Consider the following 16,854-nt stretch of genomic DNA (forward strand, 5'->3'; position numbering starts at 1 on the left):
AGAGGTCCAGAACCTGAGGGTGACACAAGAACTGGAGCGCTCTGTCGTTAGCCAGGCAGTTATGGTCCAGGAGACTGGATGCCAGGGTGAGGGAGCTGAGCCAACAAAGCTGGTCGAGGGCCTCTGAGGCCAGAACCTCCAGCTGGCTACACCTAAAGTCCAGGCTTTGGTCGGGTCTCAGTTGCACCATCCCCTCTAGGGCTTTTACAAGGTTGTGAGAGAGGTCGAGTTGTTCCACACTCCCTGATAGCCCTGCCAGAAAAGTTTGGAAGCTGAGGCCCTGGCAGGAAACACTCAGCCTGGCTGTCAGGGAGGAGGAGAGAAAAGAATATCCTGTGAGCTAGACAGAGTGGGGTGGAGTTGGGGAGGAAGAGCCAAACCCCATTTACACACACACACACACACACACACACACACACACACAAAAGGTCTTGAGTACCTCCCTTGGCACTGTCATATACATTACCTCACTCCAAGAAACAGGAGTAGTTTTTCCTGCTTTATAGATGATGAAAGAAGTGCAGAGAAGCAAAATGACCTGCCCAGTGTACAGGATTTTAACCCAAGTCTGGCTGACTCAAAGCCTATGCCCTTTCCACTATTTATCTTGCCTCCTTGAGCGTATCTTTTTCTAGTTCAAAAAGCCCTTGTTCTCTATGGCAACAGGAAATTTGTTTCTATACATGAATGAATCAGGCGATCCTACAGTACAATACAATCAATACAATCCTTGAATGTTAGAGCTGGAAGAGACCTTAGAGACCATTTCTCTCTGACAATACTCTCATTTTATAGCTGGAACAACAAAAGGCTCAGAGAGGGGAAGAGGCTTGTCCGAGGGGACAGCAAACCTGAGTCTGAGTCTGCCTGCTCACCCTGTTCCCCAGGAGCTCACCAAGCGGGGGTGAAGAAAGGAGGCAGAGGCAACAATGAATCCATGTATAGATTCCTTAGGTAGACCTTAGGTAGACACTGCCTACCCCTGGTTACTTTTTTTTTTTTTTTGGAGATGAGGCACCCACCCAGGACAGGAGAAACCTATTTCTAGCCTTTTCTCTTGGAAAAAAGGTCAACCAGGGGGGTTCTCCTCCCACCCCCCAACCCCATCCCACTCCCCCCCCAAAAAATAACTTACTGGGTACAAATGCATTTTGAGGTTAAAAACACATGGGTCTATTTTTTTTTTAACATCTTTATTGGAGTACAATTGCTTTACAATGGTGTGTTAGTTTCTGCTTTATAACAAAGTGAATCAGTTATACATATACATATGTCCCCATATCTCTTCCCTCTTGCATCTCCCTCCCTCCCACCCCTCTAGGTGGTCACAACACATGGGTCTAATTCCTGACTTACCACTAACTAACCTAATAATCTTGGGCAAATTCTACTGAGCCTCAGTTTCATCCATAAAGTAATGACACTAATACCTCTCTCATTGGGTTGTGGTGGGGATGCAATGCAATGACATCTACAAAGCACTTAACACAAAGTACCCGTATATAAGTATTCATTTGTCCCTTTCTTATCCACCACAAACTCCTATATTTTCACCCCAGATGGGCCAAGAAGGCAAAAGTCCCCAGCATGGAGAAGACAGCAGCCTTGGGGCAGAGGGGCAGAATTTCTACTACTGCCCATGAGGTGCACAGACAGCAAGGCCAAAAGCAGGCTGAGTTCTGAATGGCCCTTGCTGTTGGACTTCTTTAGTTTTCTTCCAAACTGTGGGCCTGGGCTGGACCTTGGGTAGTTTTAAATAGTCCCATGGCGAGTAGGAAGTACTGATAAAAGATGGGAAAAGCAAGAACCAACAATTCTCCCTGGGGAAAGATAATGCAGAGAAGGGGGTGAAGGTCTTTGAAAGTGAAAAGGAAATAGAGGAGAATTGCTGGGCTTTCCTAACATATTGGCGTGCCAGGAAATGAACAAACTGGGATACCTTCTCTGACTGGCTTATAAGTTTCCCTCAGTCCTTGGGGACCATTATAGGGAAACCCCTTAAGTGGAAGGGAAATCCAGGCTCTGAGTAAATTCACCAGCCTCTCAGCGCTTGTGTCATGGGACTCCGGCTTAGAGATGAGAGGGAAGTTAGAGGATGGGGTCCACGCTGAATCTGGGATAGGCCCCTACCACTTGGCAGGTATTGGGCTAGGTGCCCCTCCCTCCAGTCATTCAATTAATTGGTGCCAGGTGCTACAGGGAATACAAGAGCCTCAAGTCTCACCTGTATTAATAAAAAACAACAACTGTGCTATAATTTCCTTCTCTGGACCTAGCACTCCTTCCTTTTTCAGGCAAGCTTTTAGAAAAACTTGGTTGCTGATTTCTTCCTCTGAAAAAAATCCATGGTCTTCATCCACTGTTCTCTATCCCCACTACAACTTCTCCAATCTAAGCCCAGCTAACCTCTCACCTGCCTCCAGTCTCTGCCCTCCTTCAAGGCAGCTGAATCTCCAAGCCAGCAAGTGTAACCATCATTTCCTTGCTTTAAATTCTTTGATGGCTCCCCACTGCATGCCAGATCAGGTCCCAATCTTCTTCTCCATGAGGCCCTTTGTGATCTGGCCCCTGTCTTTATTTCTTGTCACTTTCCCACAGGAAACATGCATTTCAGCCATACTTAACTACTTACAGGTAGTCAGGGATATACACATACTGTTTCGCGCCTTTCTTTATTTGCACATACCACTCTTTCTTCCTGGGATTCTCCTTCCAGCTTGACTGTCTGGCAGATTTTGACCTGACCTATGAGCTACAGCTGAAACGTGGTCTCTTACGCAAAGACTTCCTGGATCCCTCACCTTTTCTTGGCTTCAGCCTTCTAGTCACCTAAGCGGCACCCTCCTCATACTCCCTAGTCAGTTCTTGTCATGTCTGGTCTTATTTATCCCCACCCCTGCCCCTGATTTTTCTTCAATTGAGCCTTCTTCCATACCAGGCACTCTGCTAATGTTGTATACATACATTGTCCCATTGAATCTTCCTACCACCCAGTGAGTTTGGAACCATTATTATCCTCATTTTACAGCTGAAGAAACTAAGGCTTGAAGAATCTGGGTCAGTTACCCAACATCACCCAGGATACAGGGTTAATATGCAGCACAGTAGAGATTGAAACCCAGGCTGACTCAAAAGGCTTAACCCTGGCACTAAAGTACCTAGCCTTTACCCCTTTAAAGAGTGTAGTAACACCCCTTAAGGGAGAAGCTTGCTGGGCTGGGCAGAAGTGGAGATGAAATCTCTTTAGGTCCATGTTCTCTGATGTCCTAGAGGCTGCAGACAGTGACCTTGGAGCAGCCCAGTGGCTACTATCTATGGTTTCTTCCATTTGAGACAGAAAGCAGAGGGGGATAGGAAAGAAACTAGTACCTTTCTAAGGAGAAAAAGATGCAAAGCTTCAGGTACTAACGCTGCCTACTTCAACAGCTCACAAAATCCCCTGGCCAAGCCTTGGCAGAGAAGGTCAAACAGTCCTGGGCAAGACTGACAGGCGGCAGGGAGAAAGCCGGAGGTGGGGAGCGGGGGCGGGTGTGTGTGTGTGTGTGTGTGTGTGTGTGTGTGTGTGTGTGTGCGCGCGCGCGCAAGCAAATGAAGCCAGAGTTCAGGCTCCAACTGCCACCTGGTGGTCTGCCTTAGAAAGGCAAGTGGATGGGGCTGGCTGGAGCCCTGTCTTGGCACAAGCTACAGGGCAGAGAGACTGCTCAAGTGAGCTGGCCCTGGCTCACAGCATTCTTTCACTCACTCATTCATCCATCCATCTATCCACTCATTTCTTCATTCATTCAACAAAGGTGTATTGTACCAGGCACAGTGTAGGCACTGGGAATACAGCAGTGAACAAAACAGAAATGCCTGCTCTCCTTGAGCTCATAGTCTAGTGGTGGGAGACAGACAAAGAATAAATACGTAGATGACATTGTGTATTAGCCGGTGATGAATGCTGTGGAGGTAAAAACACATGGGAAAGGGGAGAGGCAAAGGCTTTGCCATTTTAAATAAAGCCTCGCTGAGAAGATGAAATTTCAGAAAAGACTTGAAGGAGGTAAGGGAGGTAGCAATGGAGATGTCTGTGGAAAGAAGGTTCTGGGATAAGGAAATAGCCCAGGAAAGATTCTAAGGTGGGAACATATGTGATGGGATTAAGGAGCAGTCAGGAGGCCAGTGTGGCTGGAGCAGAGTGAATAAGGGGAGGAGTAATAGGAGATAAGCACAGAGGGGTAGGCTGGGGTTAGATCAGGTGGGGCTCTGAAGGCCTTCTTATATACTGAGTGAGATGGGAAGTCATGGAAGGATAACTTGCCCAGGATCACCCAAGCTAGCAACTGGCACTAGGCATTCTGTCTCAAAAGCCTGTGCTCTGCACTGACAGGGATATACACATAGACCAGTGGAAAAGAGAACCCAGAAATAGACCCGAACAAATCTGCCCAACTGAGTTTTGACAAAGGTACAAAGCAATTCAATGGAGGAAGGATAGTCTTTCCAACAAATGGTAGTAGGGCAACTGGACAACCATAGGCAAAAAATAAACCCCAACCTTATACAAAAATGAGCTCAGAATGGATTACAGACTTAAATGTAGAACATAAAATTATAAAACTCCTAGAAAAAAATAGGAGAACATCTTTGGGACCTAGGGCTAGGCAAAGAGTTTTTAGGCTTGACTCGAAAAGCACAGTCCATAAAAGTAAAAATTGATAAATTGGACCTCATCAAAATTAAACATTTTGCTCTGTGAAAGACATGTTTGACTCACACAAAAAGACATGAATGTTCATAGCAGCCTAAAACTGGAAACAATCCAGTTGTCCTTCATCAGGTGAATGGTTAAACAAACTGGTGCATCCATACCATCGGATACTTACTATTCAGCAATAAAAAGAATGAACTCTTGATATATGCAACTTGGATGAATCCCCAGGGAATTATGCTGACTGAAAAAAACCAATTCCAAAAGGTTATATACTATATGATTCCATTTTTATAAAATTCTTGAAATAACAAAACTGTAGACATGGAGAAGAGATTTATGGTTGCCAGAGATTAGGGATGAAGGGAGGGAAGTAGGTGAGTGTGGTTATAAAGGGACAACACAAGGAATTCCTTGTGGTGATTGAACAGCGCTGTGTGTTGACTGAGGCTGTGGATACATGAATCTCCACATGCGATAAAATTGCATTAGAACTACACACACACACACACACACACAAACAAATGAGTTCATGTAAAACTGGTGAAATCTGAATAAGCTCTGTGGATTGTATCAGTGTCCGTTGACTGGTTTTTATATTCTACTGGTAGTTAGGATGCCAACATTGGCAGAGGTGGGGTAAAGGATGCACAAGACCTCCCTGCAGCTTCCTGTGAATTACTTCAAAATAGAAATTTCAAAACAAACAGAAAACCTTAGAAGAAACCATTAGAGATTCTAAACAATAAACTTATATAGAGTATTCAATCAAAAAATTTTGAAGACTTCCACTATGTCAGTTTAAAGAAACAAAAACACCTTAACAGATTTACTAGCATTCATACCTAAAAAAAATCAGTTCCTCAAGAGAAGATCAGAACTACTTATGATCTGACATTAATAAGGGGATATTCAAGGTGACAATTAGTCCAATACTGTTATTTTACAGATGGGGAAAGTGAGGCTCAGAGACAGGAGGCTACTTGCCCAAGGTCATACAGCAAAGAAGAATGGTGGAAATAAAATCCTCTTGGTTCCCGGTTTCAGTGAGGATGATAAGAGGCTCAGCAGGGGAAACAAGGTCAAGTGCCTCCCCCTCTGTGAGCCTTTCTCCCTTAAACTCTGTAAAATGTCTGGTTTGAGTATGTAAAGTGCCTAGCCCAGTGCCTGGCACCTAATTGGTACTTATAAACTGTAATTTCCCTACCCCCTTTGTTGAGAGAGGGGCCCCCATGCCTTCATTCAAAGCCAGAGGGAAAGAGACAAAGACTGCAGCCACAGCAGGGAGTCACCCTCACCTTCCTTCCAGCGCCCCCTGATTTCTAGACCTCTAGTAGGGATTGATCCTGGTTATGTCCTGGGGGTAAGGTTGAGGGTCACCATGGAGATGCCTGGGGGGATGGGGACGACATTTCTGTTTCTATGGTGACAGCCTGAGAAGCAGGATGTGATTTGGAAGAAAGGTTGGGGAGCATGGAGTTCTTTCCATGGAGATGGGGAGGGGGCTCTCTGAGTCTCTCCTAGTGGTGGAGGTAGGGGAATTAGAGAAGTGAAGCCACGCATCTCCATGGCAACAGATGGGGAAGGGGTGGAGTCACCTAGGGAACAGCGGGAGGTGAAGCTTTCTATCTCTGATGCTGGAAGGCTGCTAGGGGTATCGCTTAGAGCTATTTAAATGTTTTAAGTGGTCCTCCATGTACCACCTAAATTCATCTCTCATATCACCAGTATGCCTCCACATTTTGGAAAGACTGACTAGTATACCTACTGTAGTCTCTCTCAGAGCTGCTGTGGGGCGCAGTTAAGACATTATCTAAGTTCTTTGGAAATAAGTGCTATACAAATGGGCATGCAGTAGCTCCTGCTTGCCTTGCGATCCACAACGGCAGGGGTTTTGTCTGTCTCATTCACTCCAGCGCCTAGAACGGTGTCTTGCACATAGTAGGCATTCAATAAATACATGTTGAATGAATTAGTTACCTACCTCTTGTTGCTTCCAACTGTAAGTTCCAATAATAGCGAAATGCTTCAAGTTCCCTACACATCCTATCACCATTCAAGACTCAGTTTGGGGGGGCTTCCCTGGTGGCGCAGTGGTTGGGAGTCTGCCTGCCAATGCGGGGGACGCGGGTTCGAACCCTGGTTTGGGAAGATCCCACATGCCGCGGAGCGGCTGGGCCCGTAAGCCACAAATGCTGAGCCTGCGCGTCTGGAGCCTGTGCTCCTCAACAAGAGAGGCCGCGACAGTGAGAGCCCCGTGCACCGCGATGAAGAGTGGTCCCCGCTTGCTGCGACTGGGGAGGACCCTCGGGCAGAGGCGAGGACCCAACACAGCCATGAATAGATAAATAAATAATAATAATTTTTTAAAAAGGGCATGACCTTTAAAAAAAAAAGACTCAGTTTTGGCATCATCTCCTTTGAGATGTATCACTCTCAGTGTATCACTATGTATCACTATAAAATCATATACCACTTTACATTGACTTGTTGTCTGTCTCCCTCACCTGGCAGTTACAGCTTCGGGAGCAAAGACTATGCATATTTCTATCCCAGCAGCTAGCACAGTGGCTGGCACATAATAGGTCCTTAATAAATATTGAATTAAACCAAATGCCTCCCTATTGCTTACAGCACATCAAGTCTACACACTTCCGGCTGACTCCACATCCTCCATAATGTGGGGCAGCCTACTGATTCAGCCTTGCTTCCTTTTACTTTTTAGCACAATCTGTTACACGTTCATTTCCCCTTTCGTGCTTCACTAGGTCTGTAATTTCCCTCCTCTTTTGTAGTATAGTATAGTGGTTAAAAGCATGGGCTCTGGAATAGGATCTGGATTCAGTGGAGTTGGGTTCAAATCCTGTGGTAAGGGAACACTAAAGGGCCAGTTACTTTAACCTCTCTGAGCCACAATTTCCTCATCTGTAAAATAAGGATATAACAACACCTATTTCTTACGGCAGTTGTAGGGATTCATTGAGAAAATGCATATAAAATACTTAGCACAGTCATCTGGCAGGAAATGAGCACTCAGAGAAGGTAAGGTATTATTGTTTTGTAATTCATTTAACATTGAGTCCCTGCCTAATGACCCCACAGTGTCAGGTGCTGTGCTGAGGTAAACAAAGTCGAACAAGACACTCTCCCTGACCTCAAGGAGCTCTCAGGCTACTGAGAGACAGCTGTGGATAAAGAAAACCATAGTCCAGTACTGTCATAGGGAGATGAATAAAGTGCTGTAAGAGCTAAGAGGAGGGCACCTCACCTGCAGGTAAACGATCAGGAAATGCTTCCTGGAGGAAGTGACCCTTCAGCTAAGTTGTCAGTACTAAATACAAATTTGCCAGGCAGACAAGGGAGAGAAGGACATTGCAGGCAGAAGGCACGACCCATGTAAATGCATGAAGGCCTAAGAGGACATGATAGTTCGGAGAACTAGGAGAGTCCGCTAAAGGTGGAGCTTAGGATCCATGGGTGAACAGAATGAAAAGGATGTCAGCAGCAGGTCAGAAAGGATCAGAAAGTCAGGTATGGAGTTTGACCTTTAACAGAATGCCCCCCTCAGGGCTAAAGTTATTCCTTCCATTCTTACCAAATTCCTATTTGATTATTTGTTTACTGGTCTTTCCCATTGAACTATGGGCCCCTTAAGGGCTCAAACCCAGTGTCTTGTTCTTTGAATTTCCAGTGCCTAGGATTTAGGTAGCACATAACTAATGTGGAAAGGAAGGGACTTCTGCAAGGTCACACAGCTACTCAGTAGCAGAGGTAGGACTCAAATATCAGTCTCCAGAGTGTTTTTAACTGTTTTACCACATTCCTCAGAGTTGGATATAAAAGTAGGAATTTAAGTCTTTCATTTAATTCAGTCTTCATTGTACTGGAATTTTTCCTTTCATGGCTTAATGAACTTCTTGCTACTAGTCAGGCAAATTCAAATCTCAGAAATACTTAGTGAAGATAGTTTGAACACTAGGGATTAAGTCATTATTCCATATATAATTTTTGGCAAGTTACAGCCTGCTCTTGGCTTTACACTGTGCACAATTTGATCTCATCTAGTGTTATTGCTGGCATTACAGGTACAAATATCAGTAGAACATTACTCAAGAGAAAACAGCAGTAGACCAGAGGAGGTCTAAATTGCCAAGCGCCTCAATTCAGACAGGCAGGAAAAGGTCTACTATACCATTTCTCTCATGACTCACAAAATTTATCTAAGAGAACAAATCTGTGTTGATCCAAACATGACAAATGAACATCCATCATTTCGATCGGGGAGTCACAACAGGAAATACTTGAAAGGTCATCTCACTTCTATAGTTATGCATAGATTACTCAAAATGCTTTCTACTATTTTCCTGGACTTTAGTTTCTCCCCATTCCGACTCACTCTGTATACTGTTGACCAGTTAGTCATCCTAGCTCTGCGACTTTGGGCAAGTTACCTAACTTCTCAGGGTCTCAGTTTCTTCATCTGCTAAACGAGGGGGCTGTGCTAGATTAGTGCTTTTTATACTGTGTTACTTAGAGCCCTCGAGTCCCTCAGAAGTGCTTTGGTGCCTTGGGTGCCACTGCACAAGTTGGGGAAAAGATGGGCTGAGTTGGCAGGCTTCTGTGTATCTACTTCAAACACAGCAGCCCTTTTAAAAACTATGGGCCTGTCTAAAATTTGGTTTGGAAAAAGAGTTCTGCTACTACAAAAAGTTTAAGTGACATTATACTTACAAGATTTCTAAGGGCCCTTCTGGTTCCCCTAAACTAGGATTTTTTAAAAAATCTCTCATACACAACTGGGATTTAATGTGATAAAGTGTTTACACACAGAAACACAATAAATTACTCATTTTTATTATTACTTTTTTTCTAACCACTTTTTAATCTTGGTATTATCTCAATAAGATGCAATGCAATACTTAAAATGATGATGTGAATATATGATATGCACTCTGAAAGTAACTGGCGATTCTCATGAAGACTGTCATTTTGAAAGCCATAGAAAAATGGCTTACAAAGTTCAAGACCAGATTCAAATTCTGCATATTTTTTTTCTCTTAGGCAACAGTAAAGCTATGTTTTAATCCAAGCAAATGTGCAGGAACAAATTATCTTTAGTCTCACAATTACTGTTTCTAAGTCTCCTTCACAAGTACTATCTTTCTTCTTTGTATTCTTGGCCAAGGCTGACCCTGAAAGTTCAGTTTACAAGACTCATTAGAGGTGCCAGACAAATCAAATTGGTGATTCACCAGAGCTTCCTTTCCTCCTCCGCTTCTAACGCAGGTTGCAAGGGAAGGCGTATTAGAATCACGTGGGAAGCTTTTTCAACCCACACTTACGCCCCACTCTCCTCTCCTTCTTGCCAAGCACTGGGTTAGCTTGGGGCTTCATTCTGTCCCACATGAAAGGCCTCTCCATCTTTTTAAATCCTACTCAATTTAAGATAGATGGAGTAAAAACAATTGAACTTAGAAGACACTGGCTTTGTCACAACTCGTTGGGCAAGTCACTTATCTGGTCTCAGGTTTTTTTCCTCTGATTTTTGAGATCCTCTTCCAACTTTGAAATTCTGTGACTGCATGTCATGTCTAAGAAGCTTTCTGACTACTCCTAACATAAAATGACTTGTCATTTGTTGGGTTTCCAACAACCTATGCGGTACAACATATCCCCTAGTTATATACTGTCCTATATTGCCCTCTAGTTGTTTTTACATGAAAATTTTTTCTTCTCAATGATAGTGTAAACTACATTTAGTTTAAAAGCTGATTTTCCAGGGCAGGCAACATGCATTTTACTTAAATTCAATCTCCTAGGACAACTCGGGGTGTGTCCTATGGTAATCAGTACATATTTATACTGATTTGTTCAAAGCAATGAGGTCCCTTCTTTCAAAGTCCTGGAATTATATTTTTACATCAGCGCTGTACAGTAGCTGTTAGCCACAAACGTGAACCCAATATGTAATTCTAAGTTTTCTAGTAGGCACATTAAAAAAGTGAAAAGACACAAGTGAAATTCATTTTAATAATGTTTAACCCAATATATACAAAACATTAGCATTTCAACATGTAGTCAGTGTAAAAATTATTGAGATATTTTACATTATTTTTTCGTAATAAGTTCTCAAAATCCGGTGTATATTTTACATTGAAAGCACATCTCAATTCAAAATAGCCACATTCAAGTGCTCAATAGCCCCGTGTGGCAAGTGGCTACCGTGTTGAACAGCGCAGTTCTGCGTAATTGAGCTGCTTTCCAAACCGATCACTTATTTTTCTATTCATATAATGACACTGGGCACTTAATAAGTACCAGGCACTGGGCTAGCCGGAGAGGTGCAAAAATTAATCAGACTCATAGTGGTAAGGGGGATAGATTTGTAAGTCACTAGCTGTAATACAGTGTGGTAGGTGTTCTGATAGAGATGCACAGAAAATTTTCATTTGGCGGGGGAGAGGGGCTCAAGGAAGCTTTCACAGAGGAAGTAACTTTTGAAAGTGTGTGTGTGTGTGTGTGTGTAGGAGGGGTGACAGTAACTTTTGAATGTGTGTGTGTGTAAAAGGGGTTGGTAACAGTAACTTTTAAATGTGTGTGTGTAGGAGGGGTGAAGCGACGGGGAAGAGAGCAGGCGAGGATTGGTTGGGAGGAACCCAGAGCTCCAGCTGCTGGGTGGACGGAAGCCGGAGGGGGGCGCTACTTGCACGACCCTGGCCGCCCCGGCCCTTCAGGCCAGGGAGAGCCTTGCGAGGTAAGGCGCACGCCTGGCGGACTCCGAGGGCGCGCCCGCGCCTACCCTCTCGCGCCCGCCCTAGCTCCGAATTCAGCCTCGTCACAGCCGCGCTTCAGAGCCTACGGCACTGCCCAGCCTAGGGTTTGCTTGTTTGTTTGCGCGTTGTGTGTCTGTAACAGATGCCTACTACTGGTAATAGGCAGCCTGGTAAAATGAGTCTATGGAAACGGTTGCTAGGTTTAGCTAAAAGCCGCTTCTGGCAGTTGTCCGACGCTTACGTAGCAATGGGGCCACTGGACCAATGCTGCGCCCCTTCCGGTTTCGTTGCTGGCAGCCCAGCCCATCTGTCCCAGGGCCGGAAGTGAGGTCTTCGTATTCATCTCTGCTCCAAGATGGCAACAGCCGAAGACGAGTTAGTGCTGCCGCGGCTCCCCGAGCTGTTCGAAACCAGCAAGCAGCTTCTGGACGAAGTGGAAGTCGCGAGTGAACCCACCGGCTCCCGGATCATCCAAGATAAGGTGTTCAAGGGACTGGACCTCCTGAAGAAGGCTGCCGAAATGTTATTGGAGCTCGACTTGTTCAGGTATGGGGAGAGGGTAGTACGACTGGGAACGTAGGTAATAATAGTTACCAAGGGCGGAACCATTGATCCTGGGTGCACGAGACCTTTAAAACCCGGAGCCTTTCTTTCCTACCTCCCACTGCGACCTTGTGTACATTGTTTACATTCTCCACCTCTCTTCCGAGATCCTTAATATCCTCTGCTTCCTAGTGTTGGCTATTTGCATAGGCATTGGGTGAGAGCGCTCAGCCACTGTCAGTGAAGAAAACTGGCAGCTGTTCCCGGTGCCTCCTCCCTTTGTCCCACCCCCACCCCAGCCCTTCCCTCCCCCAGGAAGCCAGGGCCACAGTTTGAATGCCCAGCCAGACTTCACAGCCTCCTCTTTGCTCTTTCCAGCCGAAATGAAGATTTGGAAGAGATTGCTTCCACCGATCTGAAGTACCTGATGGTGCCAGCATTTCAAGGAGCATTCGCCATGAAACAAGTCAACCCCAGCAAGCGTCTAGATCATTTGCAGTGGGCTCGAGAACACTTTTTAAACTACTTAACTCAGTGCCAGTACTATCATGTGGCAGAGTTTGAGCTGCCCAAAACCAAGACCAACTCCGCTGAAAATAACACTGCTGATTCCTCCATGGCCTATCCTAGCCTCGTTGCTATGGCATCCCAGAGACAGGCTAAAATAGAGAGGTGGGTCATTTGAGGACTGCCCAATGGCAGTGCTGTTGGGGGGGAGGGGTGCATGTTTTTTTTTTCTGGGGGGGTGGGAAACAATGGTGTGTGTCACTCTTTGGGTTCTTATTTAGCATAGGCCCTGGTGAGAGCAAACTCCTGAGTTTTTCAAGAAGCCTCTGCCTTGGTTGAAATGATCATACCTAACTGTCAGACCCCTAGCACCTTATGGTTGCCAACAACAGCAATGTAGTTTAGCAGAGTGTCTCTCAGTCTCTCCCACATCACAGCACAGCAATACTCACATGGTACAGTGAGGTAAGTATCTCTGAAGGGCACAAGTCCACTTATGGTCAATTGATTGAGAAGCTCTGTTCTAACAATACTGGATCAGGTGTGTAACATCCTGAACTAATCTTAGTACTGGCATAGCTTCATTATGTGACCTTGAACACCTTGCTTACTCTCTTAGTTTAGTTTTTTACAAAGAGCGCTCACAGTGTTTAGGAGCTATGCTAGGCACTGGGGATTCAAACTGAGTATGGGCGTTTGTCTGAATATGGGTGGTCTCTGCCTTGGAGGAGCATACAGTGTGGTGAGGAAAAGAGGCATAGAAACGGTATAAATTATAAAATGACGTGATAGGGAAATGCACAAGGTATCGGGAGAGCAGACAGGAGGGGCACCTAACCAAAGAGGGAGCAGGAGAGAGGAGAAGGCTCCCTGGACGAGGTGACTCCTGTGATGAGTTGTTTAAGGATGCATAGGAGTATCATCTAGAGGAAGAGGAAAGGAGGGCTTTAGCCAGCAGAGATAATAGCATTAGTAAAGCTACAGGGACATTAAAGACCACAGTGCTGGGGTGGGGAACAACTGTAAGCAATTAGGTGATGCTAGAACACAAAGTGGGTGTTGAAGAAGGGGAAAGAATGATGCTGAAGAATGTTGTAGGGTTCAGACCAAGGAGAGCTTGGGGTGTGAGGAAGGTGAAAGAACGACCTTGTTCCTGAGAACTTGGGAAAGGGGTTTGAATCCCAGCTCCAAGATTTAATCATTCTGATTTTGGGTAGGTTGCTTAATCCCTCAGTGCCTTAATTTCCCCAGATGTCAAATTGGATAATAATAGGTCCTATAAAATAGAAGAGAAATGCATAAAAAGCTCTTACCACATTGTCTGATACAGTAAGCACTCAGTCAGCTATTGTCGTATCTTTGTAGCTGAGTACAGGTCGTGGAATGAGAGACCTGGGTTTGAGACCCAGCTTTACTTATAAGCCATTGGACTTTGGGTAACTTATGTAACCTGTCTGAGCCTCAGGTTTCCTCATATGTGAAGTCTAAGTAACAGTGGTACCTATCTCATAGGGTTAAGAGGCATTAATAAAATAAACCACATAAAACAGCTAGCACAGTGTCTGTTACATAGTAAATATTCTATGAATGTTACCTATTATTAGGCCATGCTAAAGAGCTTGAGATTTGTTTGGTGACTAGGGATCCACTGGAGGTTTTTTTTTTTTTCCTTAAAGAGTAGCAAGATCATATTTGCATTTTAACTAGCATACTCTGGCAGCAGTTAGGAAGCATTCTGAGGGAGAAGATTAGATCCAGTTAGGTCACAGAGGTGATGAGACCTTACTACTGCAATGGCAGAAGGGATGGAGGGGATATATTTATTTATAGGGTTGAATCTGCAGAAAACGATCAATTGGTTGTGACAGGTAGGGTAGGATGAAGCAGCAAGGAAGATGTCCATGTTTCTGATGTAGGTGGGTGGCTGTGGAACTCATTGAGATGGGGGAATAGAAGAGGAAAAACAGATAGGGGAGAGTATGAATTGTATATGGAGACATGTTGCATTTAAGGTGCCTAGGAGACATCCAAGTCAAGGTATCTGTAGCATGAAGCTCAGAGGAGAGGCCTGGTCTAGAGAGCTGAAAATTGATGGATTCATTTAACATATTTATTGAGCCTTTACTGTGTGCTAAGTAATGGAGACCCAGACAAAGTCCGTGCCCTCATGGAGCTCTTGTTTTGTTGGAGGAGACAGACAGTAAGCTAGTAAATAAAAATGTGATTTTAGGTGGTAAGGGCTTTAAAGAATAATAAAGTATGGTTAAGAGCTAGTGAGTGACAGAGAATGATTTTTGAGGAAATGGGATAGACTGATATGAAGTGGAATTCAGTATCATGTCCTTTGTAAGAAGGTAGGGGCAGCCCGTTGGCATATAACAGGTAGTTTAAACAGTGAGTTTGGTATCCAAATAATCGTAATATATCCAAAAAAAAAAAGACTGTAAATGCACTAGAGAGATACAAATGGTGTTGTGGACAAAGACCAGGGAGTGATCACATCTGGTTGGAGGGTTAAGGAAAAGGTTTCCAAATGTAGTAGCATTTGAGGTGAGACTAGAAGGATGGTTAAAAATGCAAATTACAGGTTAGCCTGAATGTAAAAGTAATAATACTCATTGTAGAAAGTTGGAAAACAGAACATTTTTTAAATTAAAAATAAGTCTTCATCCTAGCACTCAGAGATGACCTTTGTTAACTATCTGATGTATTTCCTTCCAGATACATAGTTATTTTAGTTAATAAATTTGGAAGAATACCATAAATATAGTTTTTTTATCCTTTTTTTTAAACCTAACATCCTGTTTTGATTTCCCCATGTCTTTTGAAGCCATGGTATTTAATGGTTAAATAGTATTCCAGCTTACAGTCATATCATAATTATTTAAACTAATCTTTTATGGTCAGATGCTTAGCCTGTTTATGGGTTGATTTTTTATTTGCTATTTTAAGTAATGTTATGAGGAAACATAACTGCATCTGTCACTGTTCCTGTAGGACAGATTTCTAGAAGGACCAGTGCCTAAATCAAAAGGTTTGAATATTTTGACTCTTGATGGTAATTATATTGCTTTCCACAATAACAAAGTTTCAAAGTATGTCCCACTGCAACAGTATTGAATGGCAACACCTAGAAAATCCATATGGGCAAGCAGGAAAGATACCTCATTGTTTTGATTTGCATTTCTTTGGTTAGAAAGCTTGATCTTTGAACTTTTTTTTTTTAATGCCTGACAGACGAGATACCAACACTATCTTTTCGCTAATGGCTCCCATATTTATATCACTAACCCAGACCTCTCGTGACTTTGAACACCATACATGGATGTTTCACAGATATCTCAAACTTAACATGTCCTAAATTGAACTGCTGGCTTTTTAATCCCCAAATGTACCCCCACACTCATGTCTTTACCATCTCAATAAACAGACCACCACTCACCCAGGTTTTAAGCCAGAAACCTAGGAGTTAGCTTCAGTTCCTCCCTTCTGAATTGCCACATCCAGTCCATCAACAAGGCCTGCCAGTTCTAGCTACAAAATGTACCTTATGTCCTTCTGTTTCTCTCTTTCTCCACTATCATACCTTCATCTAGGACACCAGCATCTCTCATCTGAAATATCCAAGCCATTAACTATAAAGACCTGGATGATCTGGCATCTGCCTCTCTCCAATCTCGTCATATATCATACTCCCCTTGTTCACTAGACTGCTGCCGTAATAGCCTTCTTTCAGTTCTGAACAGATCCAGTTCTTTCCTTCTACAGAGTCTTTGTACATGTTCTCTTTGCATAGAATGCTCTTCATTTATCTGTCTTTCTGGGCTTTGTCTTTCTCCCCTACTAGAATGTATACTCCATGAGAGCAGGAGCCATTTCTCTCTTGTTCTCTGTGGTATGTCTAGCACAGGACTTGGTATATAGAAGGTGCTCAAAAAATATTTATTCTTGACAAGCAGGGGGAACAACATGAGCAAAAGCCCAAGGCAGGGTAGTTGGAGGTATGTACAGGAAATGGAGAATAGTCTGATTTGGCAGAAGCTAAGAGTAGTATGGTTGGAGGACTGTAAGGAAGTGATGTGTATGGAACATTGAAAGGGAAGAGAGGGGCAGAAAGACAAGTTAACGTGTTATAATAGTACTTCAACTGGGAAGAAGTGATAAAAATGAAGTTACAACTATCAGAGATATTACTTTTGCAAGAAGCATTTATATGATTAGAAAACAAATTGTTCAAATCCTTATTTAGTTTCTGTAAGTCTTCCATCCCCCACCTCATGACTTTACACAGTGAGGCCATCCTACATAAAACACCTAAATGGTATGTCCTCTCTCTCCCTC

The 16,854-nt window shown here is 43.8% G+C and overlaps 1 protein-coding gene across 1 annotated transcript in view; it reads left to right on the top strand.

The window, feature by feature from the left end:
• Nucleotides 1–11,795: 11,795 nt before the first annotated feature.
• The window catches only part of IGBP1 (immunoglobulin binding protein 1), a 38,393-nt gene continuing 33,334 nt past the window's right edge, over nt 11,796–16,854 (top strand). Inside the window, exons 1-2 of the mRNA XM_061178613.1 lie at nt 11,796–12,009; nt 12,385–12,678. Coding sequence (XP_061034596.1) covers nt 11,819–12,009; nt 12,385–12,678 — 485 coding nt within the window. The 5' untranslated portion in view covers nt 11,796–11,818. The remainder of the gene's footprint in view (nt 12,010–12,384; nt 12,679–16,854) is intronic.

The sequence above is a fragment of the Eubalaena glacialis genome, chromosome X (genome assembly GCF_028564815.1).
Source record: "Eubalaena glacialis isolate mEubGla1 chromosome X, mEubGla1.1.hap2.+ XY, whole genome shotgun sequence".
NCBI classification, from domain to species: domain Eukaryota; kingdom Metazoa; phylum Chordata; class Mammalia; order Artiodactyla; family Balaenidae; genus Eubalaena; species Eubalaena glacialis.